Source organism: Photinus pyralis, unplaced genomic scaffold (genome assembly GCF_008802855.1).
Source record: "Photinus pyralis isolate 1611_PpyrPB1 unplaced genomic scaffold, Ppyr1.3 Ppyr1.4_LG5, whole genome shotgun sequence".
NCBI lineage: Eukaryota > Metazoa > Arthropoda > Insecta > Coleoptera > Lampyridae > Photinus > Photinus pyralis.
In genome coordinates, this window is record NW_022170596.1 from 19,979,555 (window position 1) to 20,002,075 (window position 22,521).

Genomic DNA, 22,521 nt, shown 5'->3' on the forward strand with positions numbered 1-22,521 from the left:
TAGAGATCTAATAGAATTGAGATCGCCACCTTCGATATTAAAGTCCCCAAGGATTCGCTTTCCTCCACTTTATAAGTCTATTTAGTTAGTATGAAGCTTAAAAGGTTTAAAATAAAATAAAGGTGAAATTCAATTTTCGCCCGATTTAGAATGATAAATTAAAAATGTTAGCCGACGGCCTCTTCTTTTTAGATGATAAATTTTGCTGGAAGAGCTAGTAGCTTGCGGTAGAAATCAACTTCAAGTTATTCCGTAATTTATTGCTGACCGAGGGGACGCGCCATAATCACGAATGGTAAAAAAGATAACACAATCCGATTTTCTTCGACGCTTCGCCGTTCAGTTTCAGTATGTTGAGAATTGTGGCTGTGTGCCAATGTCGTGCAAGACACAAATATCTCTTTTGAGAATTTTAAATTGAGATGTTAATTGCACAAGAATATAAGACGTTCACTGTGTAGAATTTGCACGCAAAATTAAACAGTTAATTAATTATTATTGACCGAAACTTGACCTACAGTACAGCCGATTTTCTCTAAGTACTTATAAATAGTATAAATAAAAATGCAGTAAGTAATGATGAAGGCGAAAGCTGTCGTGCCTTATGGTTGTGCTGAAATCGGTATGCCTACAAGTTTTCAAAATTACCATATCCTCGATAAATAATATAGAAAAATGATTCAATTATACGTAACCATATAGCTTATTAAAGGTTAATAACTATTACATTAACCTAACTAACTCTAAAAAAAGTTTGTCTAGTATTTGTGCGATTTCTTTGTTTTTCTTTGTATGTACTTCCATTCTCCGCCATATTCAGTTACGCTATATGATTATGATTTAAATTGGTTTGGAAGTCAACTTTTATTATTCTTCTTTGCTAATTTTATTAACCATCGATTACAGCGAATATTAAACCTTTTTTCTTATACCATATATCTTGTTGTTGAATACGATCTGTAATGCCTTTTGGGCAACTAGTTCCATCAGTAACTCCAGTCCACAAACTGGCCCAAAACATAGAGGTTAATATCACATTTAATATAGATAATTTAGAATTATTATTATCCTTGGCTTAGTTCCATTATTTCATTATTGTTACCATTCCATAGTGATACCTTCTCTGTTATATGGACATAAAGGCATTAGCTGGCACCTGTTTCTTTGCAGATGACCAAGATATTTCCTTCCGCCCTCTCATTTCTTGGGATCCCCTTAGAATCGCACTTCATTATTCCTACTTTGATCTCTTCCTATGACAGAGATCATGTGCCCACTGCTACCACCTTCCTAATGATCTTAATTGGTATTATATGATTGACATTATTTCGTAAAAGATTAATATATCTAAGAGTCAAAGTGCGTAGGCGTGATATAAGGCCAACTTAAGGAAAGAACTACAGTCGCCATAAACAAAATTTGCATTCTTTTGCAAATGATAGCCGATTTCGTAATTTGGGCAGTCTGATATATAACCATAGTCATAAATGGTTGTTTTTTGATAATTTTCGTTTGTGTTAATATGTTGATTAGTTTTTACGAAAATATAGCATAGACTACTGCATTTTACCACCTGCACGTTTACAAGGGAGGTATTTCATTGAAATAAAAAATGATCCCACTTTTTGACGGAAACACAGGTTTTGGGGCACCAGGAATCCGAATCCAACAAAATCTCGATGATGTCTGTCTGTCGGTCTGTCTGTACTCTCATTTTTTGCTAAACGGCTAACCCGATTGGAACTAAATTTGATACACATATTCTTAGACCTATAAGGAAGAGCTTTTGGGCAAAATCGCGCATGGGCAGGTAGGCTATTTATAACCACAGCAAATATTTGCTCTACATTAAATAATTTATACCGATCTAAGTATGGCGTAATATGAGTTTTGAACCAGAGCTGGGCAGTATTCGATTTTGTAAATACTTTTTAGTATTCAAATCCTTTAAAGTATTCAAAGACTTTGTAATTAAATACTTTTATGGAAGCAAGCAGTATTTGTTTTCTAACTCAAATACTTTCACAAATATTTAGTATTCGAATATTTCGCAAAGTATTTGGATACTTCGTAAAGTATTCGAATACTTTGCAAGGTATGAATCGACTACTCCAAAATTTTGGTGCGTAGAATCCAAAACAATTCGTACTTTTTCGATTAGATTTTTCAATCAAAAGTTATAGACTAGAAACCAATTTCGAAAGAAAATTCAAAGGGCTGTAAATTTTGAACTAGTAGCCCAATCTAGGAACTGTTTGAAATTATGGATTCTACAAGCCACATTCTATAAGAACATTTTTTTCCGGGTCGATTTGAGACAATTTTTTTGCGGGCCTCAAAAAAAGGCAGTGTATAACCTTCCTTTTTTACCAAAAATCGACTACACCAAAATTTCTCGATCTCGATCTCAGATAATTTTTTTTTCCGGCCTCAAAAAAAGGCAGTACTTTTAAGTTATTCAAATATTTGAGAACAATTTAGAAATGTTTAGGGAAAGTTTCCATTGTCACAAAATCAAATATAAAAATATATACATCTGAATACCGAACTCGATAGTCTACGTAACTTAAAAACAATAGGGACCTTTCTTGTATCCTGAAGACCATGTGTACCAATTTTCAAAGCGATCACACGTTTCTAAACAAGTTATCATGCACACGGACAAACGGATGGTCAGGAATGGATCTGTTTCAAAATCGCTAGGATTAATTTCAGAAAGGCGTACGTATCATGTGCACGACGCTTTGAAAACTGGTACACTTATTCTTAAGGATATAACTGGTATAAGAAAGGTCCTGGTAGGTACCTCCTATATAATAATATAATAATAATAATACTCTTTTACTCCCCTTAAATTTGTATATAACAATAGAAATATAAAAAAAGCTAACCCCATACAAAGTAAATATAACTTGATTTTTTAAGTAGTATTAAGTATCTAGTATACTATTTTAAATTTTTAATGTATTTGAGTGACAAGTAGTTGGATACTTTTTGTTTTTACTGTATCCGAATACTTTTCAAAGTATTCGAATAGGTACTTTTTATAGTATTCTAATACCTTTGATAGTATTAGAATACTTTTGAAAGTACTCGAATACCTGTGAAAGTATTCGTATACTTTTGAAAGTATTCGAATACATTCTAAAGTATTTGAATACTGTTCAATGTATCGGTATCTAGTATTCCCTTGTGCTGGACGTAAAAGTATTTAGTATTCAAATACTTTTTGAAAGTATTCTGTCCAGCTCTTTTTTGAACGAAACGAATACATGAATTTTCCAGTTTTTGTGTTTGTTTTTCCACTTCTGTGTCAATGTATAGTAGTACCTACAATATAAATCGCTACAGTATTCGATGTGTGGATACACTATTGATTGTATTGGTCTTTGAATATAGACTATAATCAAAGGTATTGGTTTAGCTTAAGTACTTCTTGTGGTTAGTACAGATCTTAAATAATGCATGTATTTAAGTTTCATTAAAGCTAAACTGTAGTCTGTAGGACTTTCAAAAGTAACTGCATTATCAAACCGTTCCGCTTAATTTTTTTTAATGTTACTGCATCGCTAATTCCAAATGATGATGATATAGCTGTTAGTCGCCTGCGTACATTAACATATGGTATTGCTGTCTAGTTTATCTCATCTACCAAGTCACTTGTAATACGGGTGGTGACTTGAACAACGCACCATAGGAATTTCAATAGTAATTTTTTCATTTCTGATTATTGGCTTCCCAATCAAACAAAGCTAACTAATGGCAAATGCAGGCGCTTTTATTTGATTTCATAATTCCATGCCATTACCGACTTTATAAACGCACAGTTTTTAATTTTTAAATTTATAAAACAGGAAACAATAGTATGTACCGGATTCGTAATTTTTTCTCTACAAAAACCTAAATAGACTTTATCTCTAAAATAATTAGGGGAGCCAATAATCGGAAATTAAAAAATTACTATTGAAATTCTTATGGTGCGTTCGTCAAGTCACCACCCCGTATATAGAAAATAAAATTGGACCAATACACTTCTCTGAGGAACTCCATTAATTGTAAAACAGGATCCAGGTACATCACTGATACAAATTGTGACCTATACTTATGTCACTATTGAACCATTCTAAGGACTTTTCAGTAACTCCAATTGTCATGAAACTTTGGGGAACGGTGGACCTATGCCCCCAAAGGTTTCGATTTAATAAAACTGCATGAAGTGAGGCGGCATATGTCCCACCCAGGAGCGGAATACTTGGACGAGGTGGGGTGGCACAGCCGCCGAAACCTGCTTTTGTCCCACCCGGGAACGGGATATTGACAGATATTGGCTACGAAGTTCGCCAGGGCCGCTAGTTACGTATATAGCTCATACGCATACACCAAAAAAATAGGCATTTCATATTTTCTGTTTTTTAATCGAAAAGTTGGCATCATTCTTTCTATAAATTTAGCCATTGAGTTTTATACCCGATTGCCAATAAATAGAATACATTGTTAATAGAATCCGGAAGATCTTAAATTGAAAACTTATATTTGTACTAAACATTAGTACTCCATTTACAGTTATCCGTACAAAAGTGTCCCAAGGATGTTTTTCGATTGTACTGGGTTTATCAAATTGTATAGAAATGCGTAGGTAACTTTGATATTCATGAAATGGAAATTAAGTTAAATCGGCAAAGTTTAGCACTCTTGTATGCTAATTATTAATCCGTGTAGATAGTTGCAAATTTGTGTTCGGTTAGCGTTTTTTTCGTTCCTAAGAAGAAGGTTTATAAAACGTCAAATTTTAGTCAATGTTTGAATGATTACCTACCTACCTTAATTTACATCGAATCAACACATTGATTTAAAAATATTTAAGAATTTTAATTTCTATTAGGAAAGGGACCTCAAAACGGCGTTGTGCTTAGGGCCTCCCAAGGGTTTAATCCGCCACCTGAACTGCTGCATTATTGCAATTTCGAAAGGTTCCAAACTGTCAAAAGCTCGAACTATTCTCATTCTCAAGTTTTCGTAATCTGCGATTAGATTTGTGTACCTACACTAATTCTTTGACCCGACCCCACAAATAAAAAACTGAAAGGATAAGATCAGGAGACCGAGCGGGCCAAAGCGATGGACCTTCTAGTTTCCGACCAACGATCTTCAAAAGGTTCAGTTAATTTAGCATCTACGGATCGAGTCTTATGAACCGGAGCTCCGTCCATTTGATACCAACGATTGAAAAGTCGATTAAGCGACATAGGTAGATTTCCTCAATGGCTCTTAAAATTCTGAAGTAACCCTCGCCATTCAAATTTTCATGGTACGCATCTCACTGTCCAATATCTATTAGCAGAGAAAAAAATATTAATACCGATTGGTTTTCCCTTTACCCAAATTTTTAGACAAAAATTGACATATGTATATCAAAAACTAATAAGAATAATAAGAATAAGAATTTTTTTTATTTTTGCTCAAGTACAGCAGCAGAGTAGTTGAATTAACATCAAATAAAATTAACAGTAGTGATCGACAAACTAATAATTTCATGACAGATAATTCAGAATAAAATGGCGCATTTAGCAAGAGATAGAAAATGGTACGTTTCTATATTAAAAAAATGCCCGTCGAAAACATGGGCTGAAATGTTTAATCTTTTATTGCAATTGTAGTCAAAATCTCTCTAATATTGAGGCAGTTACAAAACAAGAAAATGTCGTGACGTTGTTGATATAGCCACTCGCAGTACCAATAGTGCGAATAAAAGGTTGCATACGGCGCATTTTTTAGCCCCCCATCTATTAGAAGTAAATTAACTCACCCACATAGTTTCACAAAACTATTTTTGTAAAACTGTTGTAAAAATGTTGTAAAATAAAAATTAAATTTAATAAGTAGTTCAAAATTGCGTAAACGGATACCTCCCTATCTCTTTTATAGGTCAAATTTGAAATTTCCCTTGACGCACAAGCACCTTAGAGCTATTTTTTCAGTCGAATTTTGCGGAGTGAATTTTCATTGGTAGCCTCTTAGTGACTTTAATAGATTTTAAAAGCGGATTTTCTGTGGCGAACCTAATTAAGCGCGAATACTTATTGTGACAGAAATAGTCACACTTAACGTCAAACTATTCCTCGCATTAGAACGAAATCTACACCCCAATTGGATAGATAATGCCATAAATTTGCGCGCGCTTTAACGTTCCATAATCCAAATCATAAAACATTTAATTACGTTCAAAAGTGCAGAAATCAATATGATTACAGCAGTGGGTCGTATATTTAACAGTTCGTTAGAATTACTTTATTTCCTTCCGCCGCAACTCCATTTAAATTCCCGAATTCGAGGTGAATTCCTTTCGCGCAGTTTTCGCTCACGGTCCTTTAAATAAATATTTCCATCTTCAAGAACACAGCGGCAGCCATATTTGAGCTGAAAGAAATCGGCTATATGCTCAATGACGTCGTTTATTACCAGTTATTAAAAAACGTGGCGAGTGGAGCGAACCTTTTTTCCAGTTGTGCTTTAGACCTAAAATCGTTTAAAATCAGCTTACTCGACCCTCTTGGGTAATCAAATATATTTCGCGTTTCTGACATTTTCCACATAGTTTTCAAAATTGTATTTCGTTTATCAGCTGAAGTGATAATCCAGTTGCCGTCGCCTGTCCTTTAAGAGCTTTTCCGTTTCATGTCTACGGTTTAAATTGGAGTTTTCGAGTAATTTCGAGAAAAAGTAAGGCGGCAGGATAAGAATTCAAGCTGTAACTAAAGTAAATTAAGGGACGAATCGGTAAGTTTTAAGGGTTGTGATGACTTGTAGAATTACAAATGAGTTTATCGGTGGGTAGTGAAGTGGACCGAGACAGATCTAGAAATTCTCGTTCGGAATACTGATGTAATCAGGTGTAAATTTTCGGACCTTCCCCTAAGTACCTGTTAATCTAAAGGACGTGCCGAGAAATAATGGTTTATGCGAAAATAGATGGGGTCTGCTTGATGTTTTCAAATTTAGTTCGTATTTCGTTTATTCTTGTGATTTCCCCAAATACCTACATCGAAAATCCAACCGAGAAGTATTAACTAATTCCTCCCAACTTATCTTACGAATTTATTTATATCCAATAAAAAGCAATGCAAAAAATACATACAAAAACGTAGGCCTATTGATGATAATAATAATAATAGCTATTTTGAATCGTTAACGATCTTAAATATAGGAGGGTTCGTTTGTACTTTTTTTTGCAGAGATTTGAGCTTTCTGTTCTTCCAGGTTAATTGTAAAATTAGATCTGGAAGTTTCCACGCTTAATTTAGCAACAAAAATAATTACCTATACACCATTCCACTACGGGTACTCAACACGTCGTTTTCTATTTAATGTACTTTAATCATTTAATAAAATTGAAGGCCATAGCCATAGCCGTAGCTGTTCATGCCAATATATGACTTTGGTGGCTTGGATTTGTAAGTTCTAATCCAAAGTTTTTTATATAAACAAAATTGAGCCTTATAGAAGAGTATATCGACCAATGATTTAAAAAAAGGGGTTTTATCTCTTGAACATAAATTTTTCTGAACATGGCATTCGTATTGGTGCTCAGGAGGGTCATACGGATTATTTCTATTAACTTATAGATGCAGATACCTATAAACTTACACATTTATCTGAGAATTCTGGGAATTTACAAACAAAAATTAACGTAGAGGTTGTCCAACGACGAACTAGTCGAGTGCTATACCTTGATGGGGTTTAACACATTTCAAATCTTATGGTATTTTAATAGAAGAGGGCAGTATGAGTGTAAAGAACTGTATTACAAGTGTAACACAAACAGGAAGCTTGTATGCAGTCTATTACACTTCCACTAGTGGACATATGCTGTCAGGAAGTCACGATCAAGAACCATGTGCAAAAAAAATTTTTTTCGCCTCAAAATATGTGAAATAATTTCAAATGGAAGCGTTCTCATTTTTATGACTATATATCTCAAATGGTTTGAGCGTAAGAGCTTTGGATCCATCTTTAACAGCGATCCTGTATATTCAGTTTTATACGACTTCTGATAATGATACCATACCTAATCAATAATCTTAACAGCCGATTCAAAAATGAAGGTGCCAGAAGTTTTGGTTTTAAGAATGACACTGCTAAATAAAGGCAGTTTTTTTCTAAATTCATTATATTTAAAAAGAATAGTAGAAAGGAGCTAAAACTGTGAACTACTGAATGGGTTTGCATTAAAAGAACTATCACAAAACGAATGAAGTCCATGGAAAAAAGCAAATTGTTATATATATCCGAGATTTTTTCTATGTATTGAATATTGCATTACAATACAACATGTGATGAGCCAACACAAAAAGCTTTAAAAGTAAAAGATAGTTCTGTTTGACAAATGCATTTGCTGAATTTTCACCAATCGTCATGAAAGACAAGAAGTTTTCGCTTATGAAGAAATAATATTTGTTTGCACCAATACTGTCATAACGAAGATATACTTTCTGAATTTCCGTGATATCAATAGATTTAATTAAGGTTCCTGATGGAAGTTATACTAGAAAGCCTGTAAACAGTATTCGCAAGGATCTGCATTCAATGTCAATACCACAAATTTCCAACCACATTCCAATTCATTACTACCATTTTGATTAATAATTATTAATTCTTTGTTTAATCAAATTGTGCCTAATCCCAGATTAATACTAATTTTTTACATTTAAAAATGTTAGTAGAACATAAGTATAGTTACACATAAATCTCACGCTAAGTTGACACACAAATATAGTAGAAATTCCCATTTCCAACTTCGTACATTTAAAGACAAATGAACAAACCAATAATGAATAATGGCAGAGAGTAAATAAATGTTAGGGTCCGCGTGAAAATACAATCCGTCTCGCTTAATAAGAAACGAAAATCACTCTGATACAATAAGCTGTAACCCAACACTTGTTCACCGTTTTTTTTTAACCGGGACACAAACTTAATTTTCCGGGTCGTGAACTGAGCCGAACGGACAAGGAGGAAGATTTCATCAGATTATGCGGTTAAAAAATATTAATAGAAATCTGTCACGAGGGAATTTTAACATTTGCGAGAGATTATTCTAAAAACATAGCGCACTAAAAAATACGCGTATCGATCGCATAGAAAAGCACATGTAAGAAGAAATCGTTCATGTAAATGTTCCCGGGGGACATCAAAAATGTAGACTGATATATAGGAAGCCGATGCTACGGACTCGGGAATGCATTGGCATACATTATTGGTCAAAAGACTCAGCGAGCGTATTCCAATTGTGAATTATGATTTTCAACCCGAAACGAATCATATTTTCTTTGGATTTTCAAAGGATTTCCCGTCTTTATCTGACGCGTTCGTTCAAATCCCTTTTATCTCAACTTAACACATTGCAGTAGCCATATACGTTTAGAAATTATTCCGGTCCTCTCTTTTCTACTTATTCAAGCTTTGAACGTAAAAATTATTATTGATACGTAACACTTTGAGGGTGCCAAATGGAAATGTTATATTCATAAGGACGAAGGAAAAACTAGCGTAGCGACGGAAACTATTGTGTTCTTTGATATTCAACCTAGTGTTCGCCCTTCGTGTACCAAATTATTACTGTTATTGTGGCTGGCAAATCTTAGAACAGCATAAAACCGGCGGTCACATAAAATGGAATTTCTGCAATTGCCTCAAGTAAGTTGGCAAAATCATCGTTCTAATTGATTTTTCTTTTATGTTCTAGTCTGCACTTAACTATACTTTTAAGAGACAGTAAATAGGGGTTTAGATAGTACGGGAACTTTCTAACGGAACATTGGGAAATAATATGGGAAAATGCATTATATCGAAATAAAAAAGCACCGATGAATAAATAATTAACATCTCATGCCGGTGACACAAAAAATTGATTGAGGAAATCGGAAATTTTGAGCTCCTGTGTTTTGGTGTATGAACTAATTTATATCTTTTTGTGTTTATATTCAAAATTTAATGACAGTTAAGGTTGACAGGTAGTACTGATGAAAAGACACGACATGTTTCGGAACGCACCTCGTTCCATTATCAAGTGTTACATAAAATTATCGTTACATAAGTAATTGCTAAAAAAACGCATTAAAATTAGACCTAACTCAATCATAAGAAATCCTTTTTTTTCTTATGATTGAGTTATATGGAACGCCGTTTTACTTTTTATTACGAAAGTTTACAATGTAACATTATAAACAACAGTTAATTTTATTTCCCGATTTATTATGTTTGTTGTTTTTATGTGAAACATTAAATATGTTTGTTTAAAAAACTTCACTTAATTGAAATGATGTATGAATTATATAGCAATGTGTATAACGAAAGTTTAACAATACAAATCAACAAACGAATACATAAACGAACAGTAATATAACTAACTAGAACTAATTCAACAAACATAAAAATTTATTCATATTAAATGTGGGATTAAAATTATGAACAAAAGTAGTATAGTAAGGCCGATCCTGGCTCACTTTACATTGAAAAGTGCCATATGATTGAAGTGTTAGCGTTTCAAGGTCAAAGTGGTGTTGAAGGTCAAAGTGGTATTGCGTAAGTGGGTGGGTGGGTTTCAAGGTCGAGTGTTGAGAAGAAATGGGGTGTATTGTTTGTGTTTTTCGGAGGGGGGGTGATGGGTGAAGGCCATTGGATTTCAAGGTCGAGTGTTGAGAAGAAAGGGGTGTATTGTTTGTGTTTTTCGGAGGGGGGGTGATGGGTGAAGGCCATTGGATTTCAAGGTCGAGTTGTGAGAACAAAGGGGTGTATTGTTTGTGTGGAGGGGGGGTGGCGGCGGCTCAAGGCCATTGGATTTCAAGGTCGATCGCTGAGAACAAAGGGAGGTTGTGTATGTTGTTTGTGTGTGATCAAATTGTTTGTGTTTTTCTGGGGTGCCGCCTCAAGGTCACTTGCGGGATTATTCGATTCACGGAAGTGATCGTGTACAAGGTCAAACGTGTTGCAATTTAAATATAGATATTAGAAGATGTTAGCTTGAAATGTGGTTAGTGTTAAGGGGGAATATGCGGCGAACGGCTGTTGAATGCCTTCATCAAACCTTATTGGTATTGCTATCTGATGCTGAGCATGAGGCGGTCTATGGACCTGAGACTTTTAGGGAACAGTGTCAAAACATTGTCCAAACGTATGAGTTGGGGATTGAACTATGTAGACTCTTTTTAAATTACAAAATATGCGTTGATTGCCTTATAAACGGACTGAACGAGACTCAGTTGGGTGAATACATAATATGGTGATGAAGAAAGTTACATTTGACGATAGTAACAATCGCGTGTATGTACTGATCGCGTGGTCCTTTGCATATAGTGCGGCACGAAAAGGGCCTTGGGAAACTATGGCCTTGGATAGATTTCGCTTTAGTACAAAAATAGAGCAATTTTGTAAGATATTGTCTCCCGTCTTAGCAGAAAATCATCGTTTATCAGTTTATCTGACTAGATTTCAAGGTCACCAGAACTCAATGTAATGGTATATCGCACTAGATTTCAAGGTCACCAGACAGTAATGTTTATCGCATTAAATTTCAAGGTCAACAGACAGCAATATAATGGTGGTAGAAACGGTGAATGGAATCAGTCGAATAGTGTTCGCTAATCAGTTAAAATGGATCTTAATCAACTCAACAGTAGCACCTACTGCAAACCTTTCAAGAACGTCAAGGATATGAAGGTCGGTGAAAAGTATAAAGTGATTGGTATCGACCTAATCAATACCAAATATGGCGACCGAATACTGATCGATACTGAGAACTTTAAGTGCATCCTTCCTTTGCGCTTTTATGACTACTTCAAGAGCGACAACCGTCTGCAGATCTTCAAGGACACCTTGTCCAGGGAAGAAGTGTTTATAACAAGCGCCGGAACGGCGGGGAAGACTACTAATTTAACATTTATGTAAAAAAGTTGTAAATGAGATAGAGAGAAATAATAAAATGTTGTTGATGAGAGAGAGAAATTGTGTCTCTTATTTAAATGCATATCCACCCTTAGAAACACTTTAGTTGTTCTGTGATCGTGGGGTCGAGATCATCTCAACGAAAAAAAGCTCCAAAATGGATACAATCAGTTGTACTAATAATTATTTCTCGTGCTCGTGCTGGTGCTGTAATAACAACAAAGACACTAGTGATGATTCTATCACCCAGTTTGCTGAAAATGTGCATAGTAAAGCTGCCGACGAACGTTTAATCGATTGCTCATCATATGACCTCTACGATGGTGAAAGCAATTCGAAGAAATATATTGAAATTGGCTACAGTACGCATCTTAATTTGGCCCCAGTTTTACGAATTGTGCACTCTCCATTAAATGCGATAGTGATGGTGAAAGAAGATTGGGAAATGCTTCTAAAGCACCAAACATATCTCGAGATGAAGTTCTTTAGATCTCAAGAGCTCGAAAATTGGATCGACTGGTCCAATGTTAAGGAAGAAGATATTGAGCACGACAAAAGTTCTGAATCGCTTAACGCAAATTTTACTATTCATTATAACAGGAAATTTGTGCGGGATCCCACGACGACTGAGAAAATATTAGAGAGCGTAACAATACAACGTGATAAGCTGCATTATTGCACGATGAGTAAGTACGTCGTTGAAGAATTGTTTAATCTAAAAGATATAATCAACTATCGTTTGGATTTACTGGAATCGTACGCTCTGTCCTGTTTCTATCAGGATGTTATCGAACAGGTGATTAACTACCGTCATTTTCGTAAAATGGAGTTTGGTAACGAGGACGAGGGCGACGATGACAACATCTATCGCGATATTGAAGACGTATTAAACTATAAGTTTAACGTCAATTCTCATAATACAGTTTGCATGATGGAATTATTATACTATCGACCTACTTATTTTATGTATCACATATGTCAATAAACGTACTTTATTTGAGCATTTTTGTTTTATTTGATGGATGGATTTCCTATAAATATGGCAACTTATTGCCGCAATTCAACAATGTTGAATCGGAAGCGGAAGTGTACGGATGGGAGTGGCTTGGTTAATAATCTCATAAACAAACTTCCAGTGGAACTACATATTCCTGGCTATCAGTATTGCGGACCTGGTACTAAATTAGATAAAAGGCTAAAGCGAGGCGATCCCGGCATAAATCCCCTAGACGCTCAGTGTAAAGAGCACGACATTGGCTATAGAGATAACCAAGACTTGGAAGGTCGACATCAAGCAGATCGCCTTTTAGAGCGGAAAGCTTGGGAACGATTAAAAGCTCCCGACGCGAAGTTAGGAGAACGAGCAGCCGCTCTTACGGTAGGTACCATTATGAAGGTGAAAAGAAAGTTGGGGATGGGCGTTAAGGGGAAGAAGAAGAAGAGCAGTAGTTTATTGAATTTGCGTAGGACAATAGCCAGGAAAATGAGGAAAAGCGGCAACACCGCTGACATAATAAAGTCGGCTGTTACGGCTGCAAATATGACCGTAAAAAGTTTAGGTGGTAAGAAAAATGTAAGTGTGCCTAGAATAATTCCCATACCAAAACAGGGTGGGGTTTTACCATTCCTGATACCTTTATTCGCCGGTCTATCGGCAGTTGGAGCTTTAGCCGGCGGAGCGGCGGGGGTTGCCAAAGCAGTTAATGCATCTCGTGACGCTCGTAAAATGCTAGATGAAACCTCGCGCCATAATCGCACGATGGAATCGCTCGCTATAGGAAATAAAAGTGGCGGTGTGCTGTTTCTGAAACCTTACAAATCGGGAGGCAGTTTGGCGCTGCATTTAAAAAAAAAAAAAACTTCAAAAAATTGCCAAACCGGCCGTTGACTGATGTAGATCTACGTAAGCATGCAAAGGGGTGTGTACCATATTTTAGGGACGTGTTTATGCGAGATAATATGCCTACGGCCCCATGGGAAAATGAAGCTGGCGTTATTAATTTAGATAGTCAAAGGGGGCGTGGCACTCATTGGGTCTCGTATAAGAAACGTGGTGGATGCGTTTGGTACTATGATAGCTTCGGTAATATTCCACCACCGCGTGAAATAGTCGAGTATTTCCGCGACTGTAAAATCTATTATAATTACGGGCAAGAGCAACAATTCGGTACGACGAATTGCGGTCATCTGTGTTTAAAATTTTTGTATAAATAACTCGAATGTCGTTGGTGAGCGCGTAGTAGTCATGTCGACGACGTTCAGTATAGAGGGCGTTGGAAATACGGCGAGTCACGATTTCTATCCACCTATTGAACTTCATCCGGGAAAAATGTACGTCATCGGGATGGTGGGGTTTTACGGCTGTAACAGCATAAGAAACATTCACGCGGGAAACGATAAGTTTTACTATAAAACTGAGTCAAATAGCGTATACTCCAAGGTGATAACAATTCCGCACGGTGCGTACGAGTTGGAAGAGATAAGCGAGTATATAAAAGCTCACATTCCTACAAGTCGCTTTAGTCTACGTGCAAATAACAATACGCTCAAGTGTGAACTTAGCTGCGAATTTGATATAGATTTCACTCAAAGAGACTGCATAGGACGCATGCTCGGTTTCGAATCGAAGATATTGGATGCGAATGTTCTACATACCTCTGCTTTAGATATACAAATCATTAAGCATACCAACATTCACATAGAGTGTAATCTCATTACGGGATCCTATCGAAACGGAAATCGCGCTAAAGTCCTTTACGAAATAGACGTTTCCGTTCCACCAGGTTATCGCTTAGATAAAATTCCCAGTAATACTCAATATTTGGAAGTAAATACCAGTAGAATTAGTAATATAACTATAAAATTGACAAATCAAAAGGGCGAATTGATCGATTTCGGGGAAAGTGAACCGTTTACGGTGCGATTAGAGTTAAAAGAATATGGGGTTACGTATTAATCAAGGTCCGCTGCCATCCTTCCTGAACACTATAAATAAACGAGATAAGCGGAAATCGAGTTATTCTCAATCGGGACAGGGTCCGGGCACATTAACGCCAGCAGAAAAATATTTCTTGGAATCCATTGGTCTGAAAGTACAACATGGCGGCGGCAGCAGACTCGTTAAACGTCTTTCAAAGCGTACACTTTGACGAGACGATTGTTAAGTCCGATATTCATACTTATCTTCCATATGGAGGATCTTCGGATTACGGTCTTTCCAGTGAAATACGAATATTAATTCAAAATCAAGAGCTGATAACCGCCACATACGATAGCTTCTTGTACTTGGAAGGAAAAATCGAATGGAGTCAGCCGCAAGAAGAGGGTGCCGCTGCAAAAACATGCAACCTTACAAACAATTTCGCGCCATTCCTTTTCGAAGAAATTCGCTACGAGTTGGGAGGTCAGAAAGTGGATGTATGCAGGAATCCTGGTATTACATCCTCACTGAAGGGATACGTATCATATACGTCTACTGAAAGCAAAGGTCTTAAACATTTGGGATGGTCACCCATCGATGATGGATCTCTTCAAGTAGACTACGACAAGAGCAACAAGGAGAAGCATTTCGCTGTTTGTATTCCGCTAAAGCACATATTCGGGAGCATGGAGGACTATCGGCAGGTCATCGTAAACATGCGGCAAGAATTAGTATTAATTCGTGCTAGAAGCGATGCCAATTGCTACATCGGCACCGCCGCCGATGCAACAATAACATTAACAAAAATCCAATGGAAGGTGGCCCACGTGACCCTTAGCGATAGTGCCAAAATTGGTCTATACGAACGAATCAATAAAGATGCAAAAATTACAATGCCATTCCGTCAATGGGAACTGTACGAATTGCCCGCTTTAAAACAGGCACAGTCGGATATATGGCCAATCAAGACTTCAACTCAACTAGAGAAACCGCGATGGGTAATTGTAGCATTTCAACGAAGCGGAAAAAAGTTTTCGCGCGAAGCAAGAGCGGCCAATTTCGATAACATCAATATTCGAAATTTAAAACTTCATCTCAACTCAGAAAGTTATCCGTACGAAGCGATGCATTTAGATTTTAATGTCAATAAATACATCATGGCATATCAAAACTATGTAAACTTTCGACGTGATTATTACTCGAAAGATGAGCAAGACGCTCTGTTTGACTATTTGTATTTTAAAAGTTGTCCGATCTTTGTGCTGGACTGTTCGAGACAAAACGAGTCTCTGAAGCATTCAACGGTAGATGTTAAGCTGGAAATGGAGTCGTTGGAGGCCTTCGAGGCGGGAACGGTTGCTTATTGTCTGATCCTGCACGATGCGCTAGTTCAATACAATCCTCTGACCGGGGAAGTGAAGAAACTATAATTTGTACTTTTTCTATAAATAAAATGTAATGATAAAAATGTTCTTAGTCTTATTTCAACCGCCAAAAATGAAGGTGGTGATGCAAAAGCAAAAGCTGCCCATTCAAAATCTAGATACGACGCCAAATGTGGAGTATAAAAAAACACACGGCGAGTTACTTCCAAACAGTGTGAGATGCTTAATATGCGGACCGTCTAATTGCGGTAAAACGAATACGATGCTCAGTCTGTTAACTGAACCCAATGGTCTACGCTTCAAACACGTGTACGTCTATTCCAAATCGCTGAATCAGGACAAATATAGGCTTTTGGGTAAAATTCTTCAGCCGATGAAGGATATTGGCTACTTTACGTTTAGCGAAAACGCTGATATTATGGAACCCAATGCGGCCAAACCTAATTCAGTTTTTATCTTTGACGATATCGCATGTGAAAAACAGGATAACATTAGAGCGTACTTTTCAATGGGCAGGCATAACGTCATCGATTGTTTCTACTTGGGTCAGACGTATTCTAAAATTCCTAAACAATTGATTAGGGACAATGCCAACTTAATTGTTCTATTTGAACAGGACGACTTGAACTTGCGGCACATTTATGAAGATCACGTTGCTCCCATAATAACGATGCCGTTGTTCCGAGAGATGTGCTCGGAAAGTTGGCGAAATCCGTATGGATTTATGGTGATAAATAAGGATGCGGATGTGCAAAACGGCCGTTTCAGGAAAGGTTTCGATCACTATATAATACCGTGAAAACGTGTTTGTTATTCAGTTAGAAATAAACAGCTATCAAGTCAACAGCTTTCAAAATAAACAGCTTTCAAAATAAACAGCTTTCAAATAAGAGCTCATTGAAAAACAGGCTGTTCCCCCTGTTTGTTTACCTGTTCCCTTGATCGCATCATCATCATCATCATCATGGATACTAAAGAGATGGCCTTGAAACGACGAATAGTTCAAGCGCGTAAAGCGATACAGCAAAAGTACAATCGTCTCAAAGCGGATCGTTTTATTAAAGAAGTGGAGTTTGTACGAACGTATAAACCGTTAATTCAACCGCTATCCCAGATCGTAAAGAAAATCGAACCGCCGCCGTCATCATTGGTTATTGATACGAAAAAGGAGGAGCCAGAGGACGAAGTATTTACATCGCCCCCTAAAAAACGCCAATCTCCTGCAAAAAGAAAGTCACCACTACAACGTACGACTCCTGCGATACCTTATTACATGCGATCGAGACGAAGACCCTCTTCCCTTACCGAGATCAGTCCGCTGGCTAGACTGCCCTACTTTCAAAAATATCCGCCAACCGATATGAGTCCGATGGTTAGTCCTTTTCACCCGACGGCTACTCCATCATTGAGACAGCCGCCGTCATTTCTACAGAGTACAGTGATAGGAGAGCATCAACCGGAGGAGGAAGAAGAAGAATCCTCTGTCGCATCATCATCTGCTTCATTACTCGATATGCAAGGTTCGCAAGCCTTTTTGGAACAATACAACCACCTACCGCGGATATACGTCGAGCGCATGATAAGGGATACGAGTAATGCAATTGACACGACTTTTGGAATTCATTATGATGTCGAAACGGATAAGTGGACGATGGGCAGGACGCCGGTGACGATAAGTGACGAAGATTTGGTCGTTAACGGGATCCGGTACAAAGGTACTGCGGGCCTATACGAACTGATCATTATGAATGAACCGAATGAATCGCTAGTATCCAATCAGGATAGAAATAACTATAAGCAGATAATAATAGCAACTCATGTCGCACGGCGCAATTACGATCCCACCGATCAGATTCGAGGCAATAAGAGCAAAAAGTATAAGCTCATAATAAAGCCTCTACTAAAGGAGGAGGAGGAAGAGACGAAGAGGGGGCGTGCGAAATCCGGAAGCGGTATATTCAAGGAACTCGGCCGACCGACCGAATACAAATACTGGAATAGCGTGCATGAACTGATTAGGGATTTAGAGGTTTTATGGGGTGAAAAAATGGCTGGTAACACTGGAGTACAAAATGATATAATATCAATCGTGGAAGAGCTGTACGAGGAAGGTTACATAAAAAAGCCCACGCGACCGTTTTTACGTCAACTAGTATAAATACCCCCTTTTCCGTCTTCTTGCCCACATTCGCCATGGATAAATTCGGACGTTCTCATACCCACGCTCAATTTGGGAAACTGCTAAAGACAAAATTTTCCATTACCGACGATACTATAAATGTGGAAAATAAGAGACTAAGTAATGTTGTGGATCCTATTGAACGTCACGATGCCCTAACGTTGCAACACTACCTATCAACAAGACTAAATCTCAACGGAAACCGGTTAATGAACCTCGCCGATCCAGTAGACGACCGCGATGCCATAAATAAAGGGTACCTCACACAATACATGCAGATTGCGAAAGCGCCCGTAGACAGTCTTCGCAATTACGTAGCGGTACTAGAGGAAGAGTTGAAAGCGGTCAAAGAAACTTTACATAAACTAATAGAGGATGCAGCAGGTGGTGAACGAGTTACACAAAGCGGCGCGCAAAAACTTCCCTCGTAGACGTACCATCATTAAAGGCTTCGATGATCTTTGGCAAGCAGATCTAGCCGAATTTATACCTTACGCAAAAGAGAATAAAGGCTACAAATACATATTAGTAGTTATCGATTGTTTTTCAAAATATCTATGGACGCGAGGGTTGAAGACTAAAACGGGTGAGGAGGTGACAAAAGCCGTACAGGCTATTTTCAAATCTACGAGACGCAGACCGAAAAATCTACAGACCGATGCAGGGAAGGAATTCTATAACAAATCATTCGCCAAATTAATGATGCAAGAACGCATTAATCACTATTCCACGTACAGTACGAAAAAGGCCGCACTGGCCGAGAGGGTTATAAGAAGTATAAAAAACCCCTTGTACCGGCAGTTTAGTTTACGCGGAAAATATGTATGGATAGATGCAATCGAATCGATCACGAGCGAGTACAATAATCGTAAACATCGAACAACGGGGATGAAACCGATCGAAGTGAAGGCCGATACAAAGCTGGACGCCTACAACCACATCAAGCTCTTCAACAATAAGAAATGCCGTTTTAATGTCGGCGATGTAGTTCGAATTAGCAAATTTAAATCCATATTTGCGAAGGGCTACACCCCCAATTGGTCCAGTGAGCTGTTCAAAATTATAAAAGTACAAATAACAAATCCGGTCACGTATTTGTTGGAAGACATGAAGGCTAAACCGATTTTAGGTGGATTTTACGAACATGAGTTGCAGAAGGCCAAGTATTCGGACGTATACTTGGTTGAAAAAGTCCTGCGTCGCAAGAAAGACAAAGTGTACGTGAAATGGTTGGGTCTGGACGAGAAATCGTGGATTGATAAAAATAATGTTGTTCTATAAGGTTATGATGTGTCGATTTGAATAAATAAATAACTAAAAACTTAAATATTTACTTTTTATTATTGTAATTCACCATACAACATATTTCCTAGTGTCTCTTTTTCTCGATGTCATCTATTCCACCACCCTCCTTTTTTATCGAGATATTTTTCAATTGTTGTTAGAAGTGATTATTGAAATATGTCGAACAATATCAGATTCCATTTTCCATCATATCTACCCATAACACGGTGCTGCGACAAATTCCAAGAGTGGCAGGAAATTCGTTATCGTATCTTACATAGATAATCGTTTGTCCCAGACACTCACACCCCACACTTCTTGTTAGGGGTTATGCAAAATTGACGAAATGCGATATACAGATACTACGTCAATGATGCACAGAAGTCATGAGATCTCACGGATTAAAGCTCATTTAAAGTTCATCTTCCCAGTACATTAATGAATATTATCATTGTTAAACTGAGGTGAATGGTCTCTGCCGTCTTCTGGGAATCTTCAATGTTGCAGGTGTTTCACGGGTATCATTTGGGACAATGGTTGATATGTGTGTGTGAGAACGTCCTTGATGTTATTTTAGAATCACTCTTTTGCTAACTCCAACAAAAACCTCCACATATATACCTAGGGGTAGACATTTTGCGGCACAAGTGTTAATCTGCACGTTATCGTCATGTCTTCAACCAAACGCGCCAAGTTGACTTTAAAAAAAAGTGCAACGAGTAAGAAGCCTTACATAAATGCCTGTGGGGGTGGTGGACGCTCAATCTTAAAGACCGCCTTAGAAAAACCTACAAAGTTATCCGATGGTGATGTGATCAACCTCCTCACGGAAGATAAAGAAGGACATCCGGAAAGGTAAGTTGTAAACTTGTATAATAATTTAGTTCTCGCTCTCCACCATCCATATAGATACTAATGTTGTATTATTTTATTTTTTATAGAACAATAGCTACCACCACCACCACCACCACAAATGAACTGGAAGATTTTTTCTAAAAGAATATGAGGGAAATTTCAATCATGTTTACGCTCCTCCAATTACAACGATTCCTCCATCTCACATGAGACCACCGGTGATAGATCCCAGACATGGCCAGCAACAACAACACCAACAACAGTTAAGGTACAAATTATTGTTCACGAAAAAATAAAATTTCTAATACATATATGTTTTACAGCCCGTATCCATCAGTACAAATATTGGAGCATATTATAATTCCTGCGCCGCTACCCCAGGCAAATACTCAAACGCAGCCGTCAGAAATGGTAGCTTTACATCCACAATCCGCGATGGGTGACATGCATCAATTTCCGTAAGTTTACTCATTACTGTACCTCCGTTTATGTGGAAATACTTATTTTATTGTTACGTTACAGAAATAATCCAGCTCAACAACAACCAAATTTACCACTACAGCTACCTGTAAATAACGGCGGCAACAATCACTTTCAGTAAGTTACTTTTATTCTACATATAATCTATTTTTAATATTGTTTCTCTTATTGTTACAGTGCCCCGTTGCCTAGGGGGGAAAAAGATATGCAATTACTAAGAGAATTTTATGAACACGTCTCGCCGCCGTCTTCAGCAGCCATCGACCGAGAAGAGGCGCCACCACCACCACCGCCGCCGCCATCTCATGAATCGCCCAGATGGCACGAGCCGTCCACACCCCAAGAGCTGGCGATGTTATCAATGGGGTGTCTGGAGAAGATGCTGACAATTTTCCAGGCCAGACAAAGAAATTCCCAACTCCAGACGGAGCGTTTAGAACGGGAATTGGCTGCACCACGGCTTCAAGATGAAAACCTGCATCGAGACATGAAGTTTATTATAAATTACATGCAATTTTTAAAGAATAGCTAATTTTTCTTTTTAAATTTAATTTCACATTTGTAATAGTAGGTACTTCGGTAGGTACTTACGAGTAATAAGTAAAACATTAATGTAATGTAGCTAATTTTACGTAGAAAATACATGGATTATTTAATGCGATTGTTGATATTAATTAATTTAGTTTACCTGCCACAAACATTCACGGTATAACTTTAAATGCAATATTTACGTACCTACCTGAGTTCGAGTGAGAATACTAATCGAATTAATCATTATCACAAAGAAACACCAAAATTATTTTCCACAACACATCGCGAATCGGCGAATATCACTGTGCAATGAAATGAGTGCATACGCAAGTCGACATAATGCGAGCTGATAATTTTCTATTTTTACCAAATGCGCGATACCAAGCAGAACGTCTATTCACCGTAGGTACAGTGTACTCGTTTTAAAAATTGAGCGTTCATTAAACACCAATCCCCAAACTTTTTTAACCCTCTCGCTCGCAATTCCTACACAAGAAATAAGCGTGTTTGATCATACCAGCACCCTTTATACATTCTTTTAATTCGCAAACTTTACATACAAATTGTCTTAATTGGTACACAAGAAATAACCATCGTCGTCGTATTTATGCCATTGCCTCACACACAAAGAAATAATCCTTGCCTTAACTGCCACTGTATGAATCATTACAAACGTCCAAGCATCACTACAAAATCAGTTTTTTCATACGGCGCTGAGCCGCTGACAACCCAGCATTTCAACATCCCACTTTAATTTTCTAATTTTCAGTAACAGTTCGTCAATTCTTTTTTCCCCATTGCATTGCAAAGATGATGTCGGTGCTGCTGCTGTGGATGATGATGATGGACAATGGCTCTTGACATCTCGCCTATTATTGAATTATTCAGAGCAAAGACCCATTACAACAAACACTTATATATTAGTTTAAACCACACCCATTCTTAAG

The 22,521-nt window shown here is 37.4% G+C and overlaps 2 protein-coding genes and 1 long non-coding RNA gene across 5 annotated transcripts; 2 read left to right on the plus strand and 1 right to left on the minus strand.

Annotated features, from left to right (window-relative positions):
- Positions 1 to 10,794: 10,794 nt before the first annotated feature.
- Positions 10,795 to 20,394, plus strand: LOC116170400. 3 transcript variants are annotated; one of them, XM_031486770.1, is made up of 3 exons: positions 10,798 to 10,929; positions 10,975 to 11,514; positions 11,575 to 18,171. In XM_031486770.1, exon 3 carries the CDS (start codon positions 15,040 to 15,042, stop codon positions 16,288 to 16,290), a length of 1,251 nt encoding a protein of 416 aa, XP_031342630.1. In that variant the 5' UTR covers positions 10,798 to 10,929; positions 10,975 to 11,514; positions 11,575 to 15,039; the 3' UTR covers positions 16,291 to 18,171. The 3 variants fall into 3 exon arrangements, with proteins under 3 accessions (XP_031342631.1, XP_031342630.1, XP_031342629.1); XM_031486771.1 differs by having other exon boundaries at positions 10,795 to 10,929; positions 10,975 to 20,394; XM_031486769.1 differs by having other exon boundaries at positions 10,800 to 10,929; positions 10,975 to 18,171.
- Positions 20,395 to 20,888: 494 nt separating this feature from the next.
- LOC116170401 lies at positions 20,889 to 21,783 on the plus strand. The gene is made up of 3 exons (XM_031486772.1): positions 20,889 to 21,021; positions 21,086 to 21,160; positions 21,221 to 21,783. Exons 1-3 carry the CDS (start codon positions 20,972 to 20,974, stop codon positions 21,573 to 21,575), a joined length of 480 nt encoding a protein of 159 aa, XP_031342632.1. The 5' UTR covers positions 20,889 to 20,971; the 3' UTR covers positions 21,576 to 21,783.
- LOC116170402 lies at positions 21,152 to 21,874 on the minus strand. Its single transcript, XR_004145230.1, has 2 exons — positions 21,783 to 21,874; positions 21,152 to 21,518 (listed from the first exon to the last, which is right to left on the minus strand). It is a non-coding gene; the product is annotated as an uncharacterized LOC116170402 (long non-coding RNA).
- Positions 21,875 to 22,521: the final 647 nt, after the last annotated feature.

Bases quoted from the DNA above. Each gene is read 5' to 3' on its own strand.
- LOC116170400 (XM_031486770.1), top strand. From the start codon at position 15,040: ATGGCGGCGGCAGCAGACTCGTTAAACGTCTTTCAAAGCGTACACTTT.
- LOC116170401 (XM_031486772.1), top strand. From the start codon at position 20,972: ATGGTAGCTTTACATCCACAATCCGCGATGGGTGACATGCATCAATTT. The intron at 21,022-21,085 runs GTAAGTTTACTC...GTTACGTTACAG, and splicing joins GGTGACATGCATCAATTTCC to AAATAATCCAGCTCAACAAC. The intron at 21,161-21,220 runs GTAAGTTACTTT...TTATTGTTACAG, and splicing joins GGCGGCAACAATCACTTTCA to TGCCCCGTTGCCTAGGGGGG.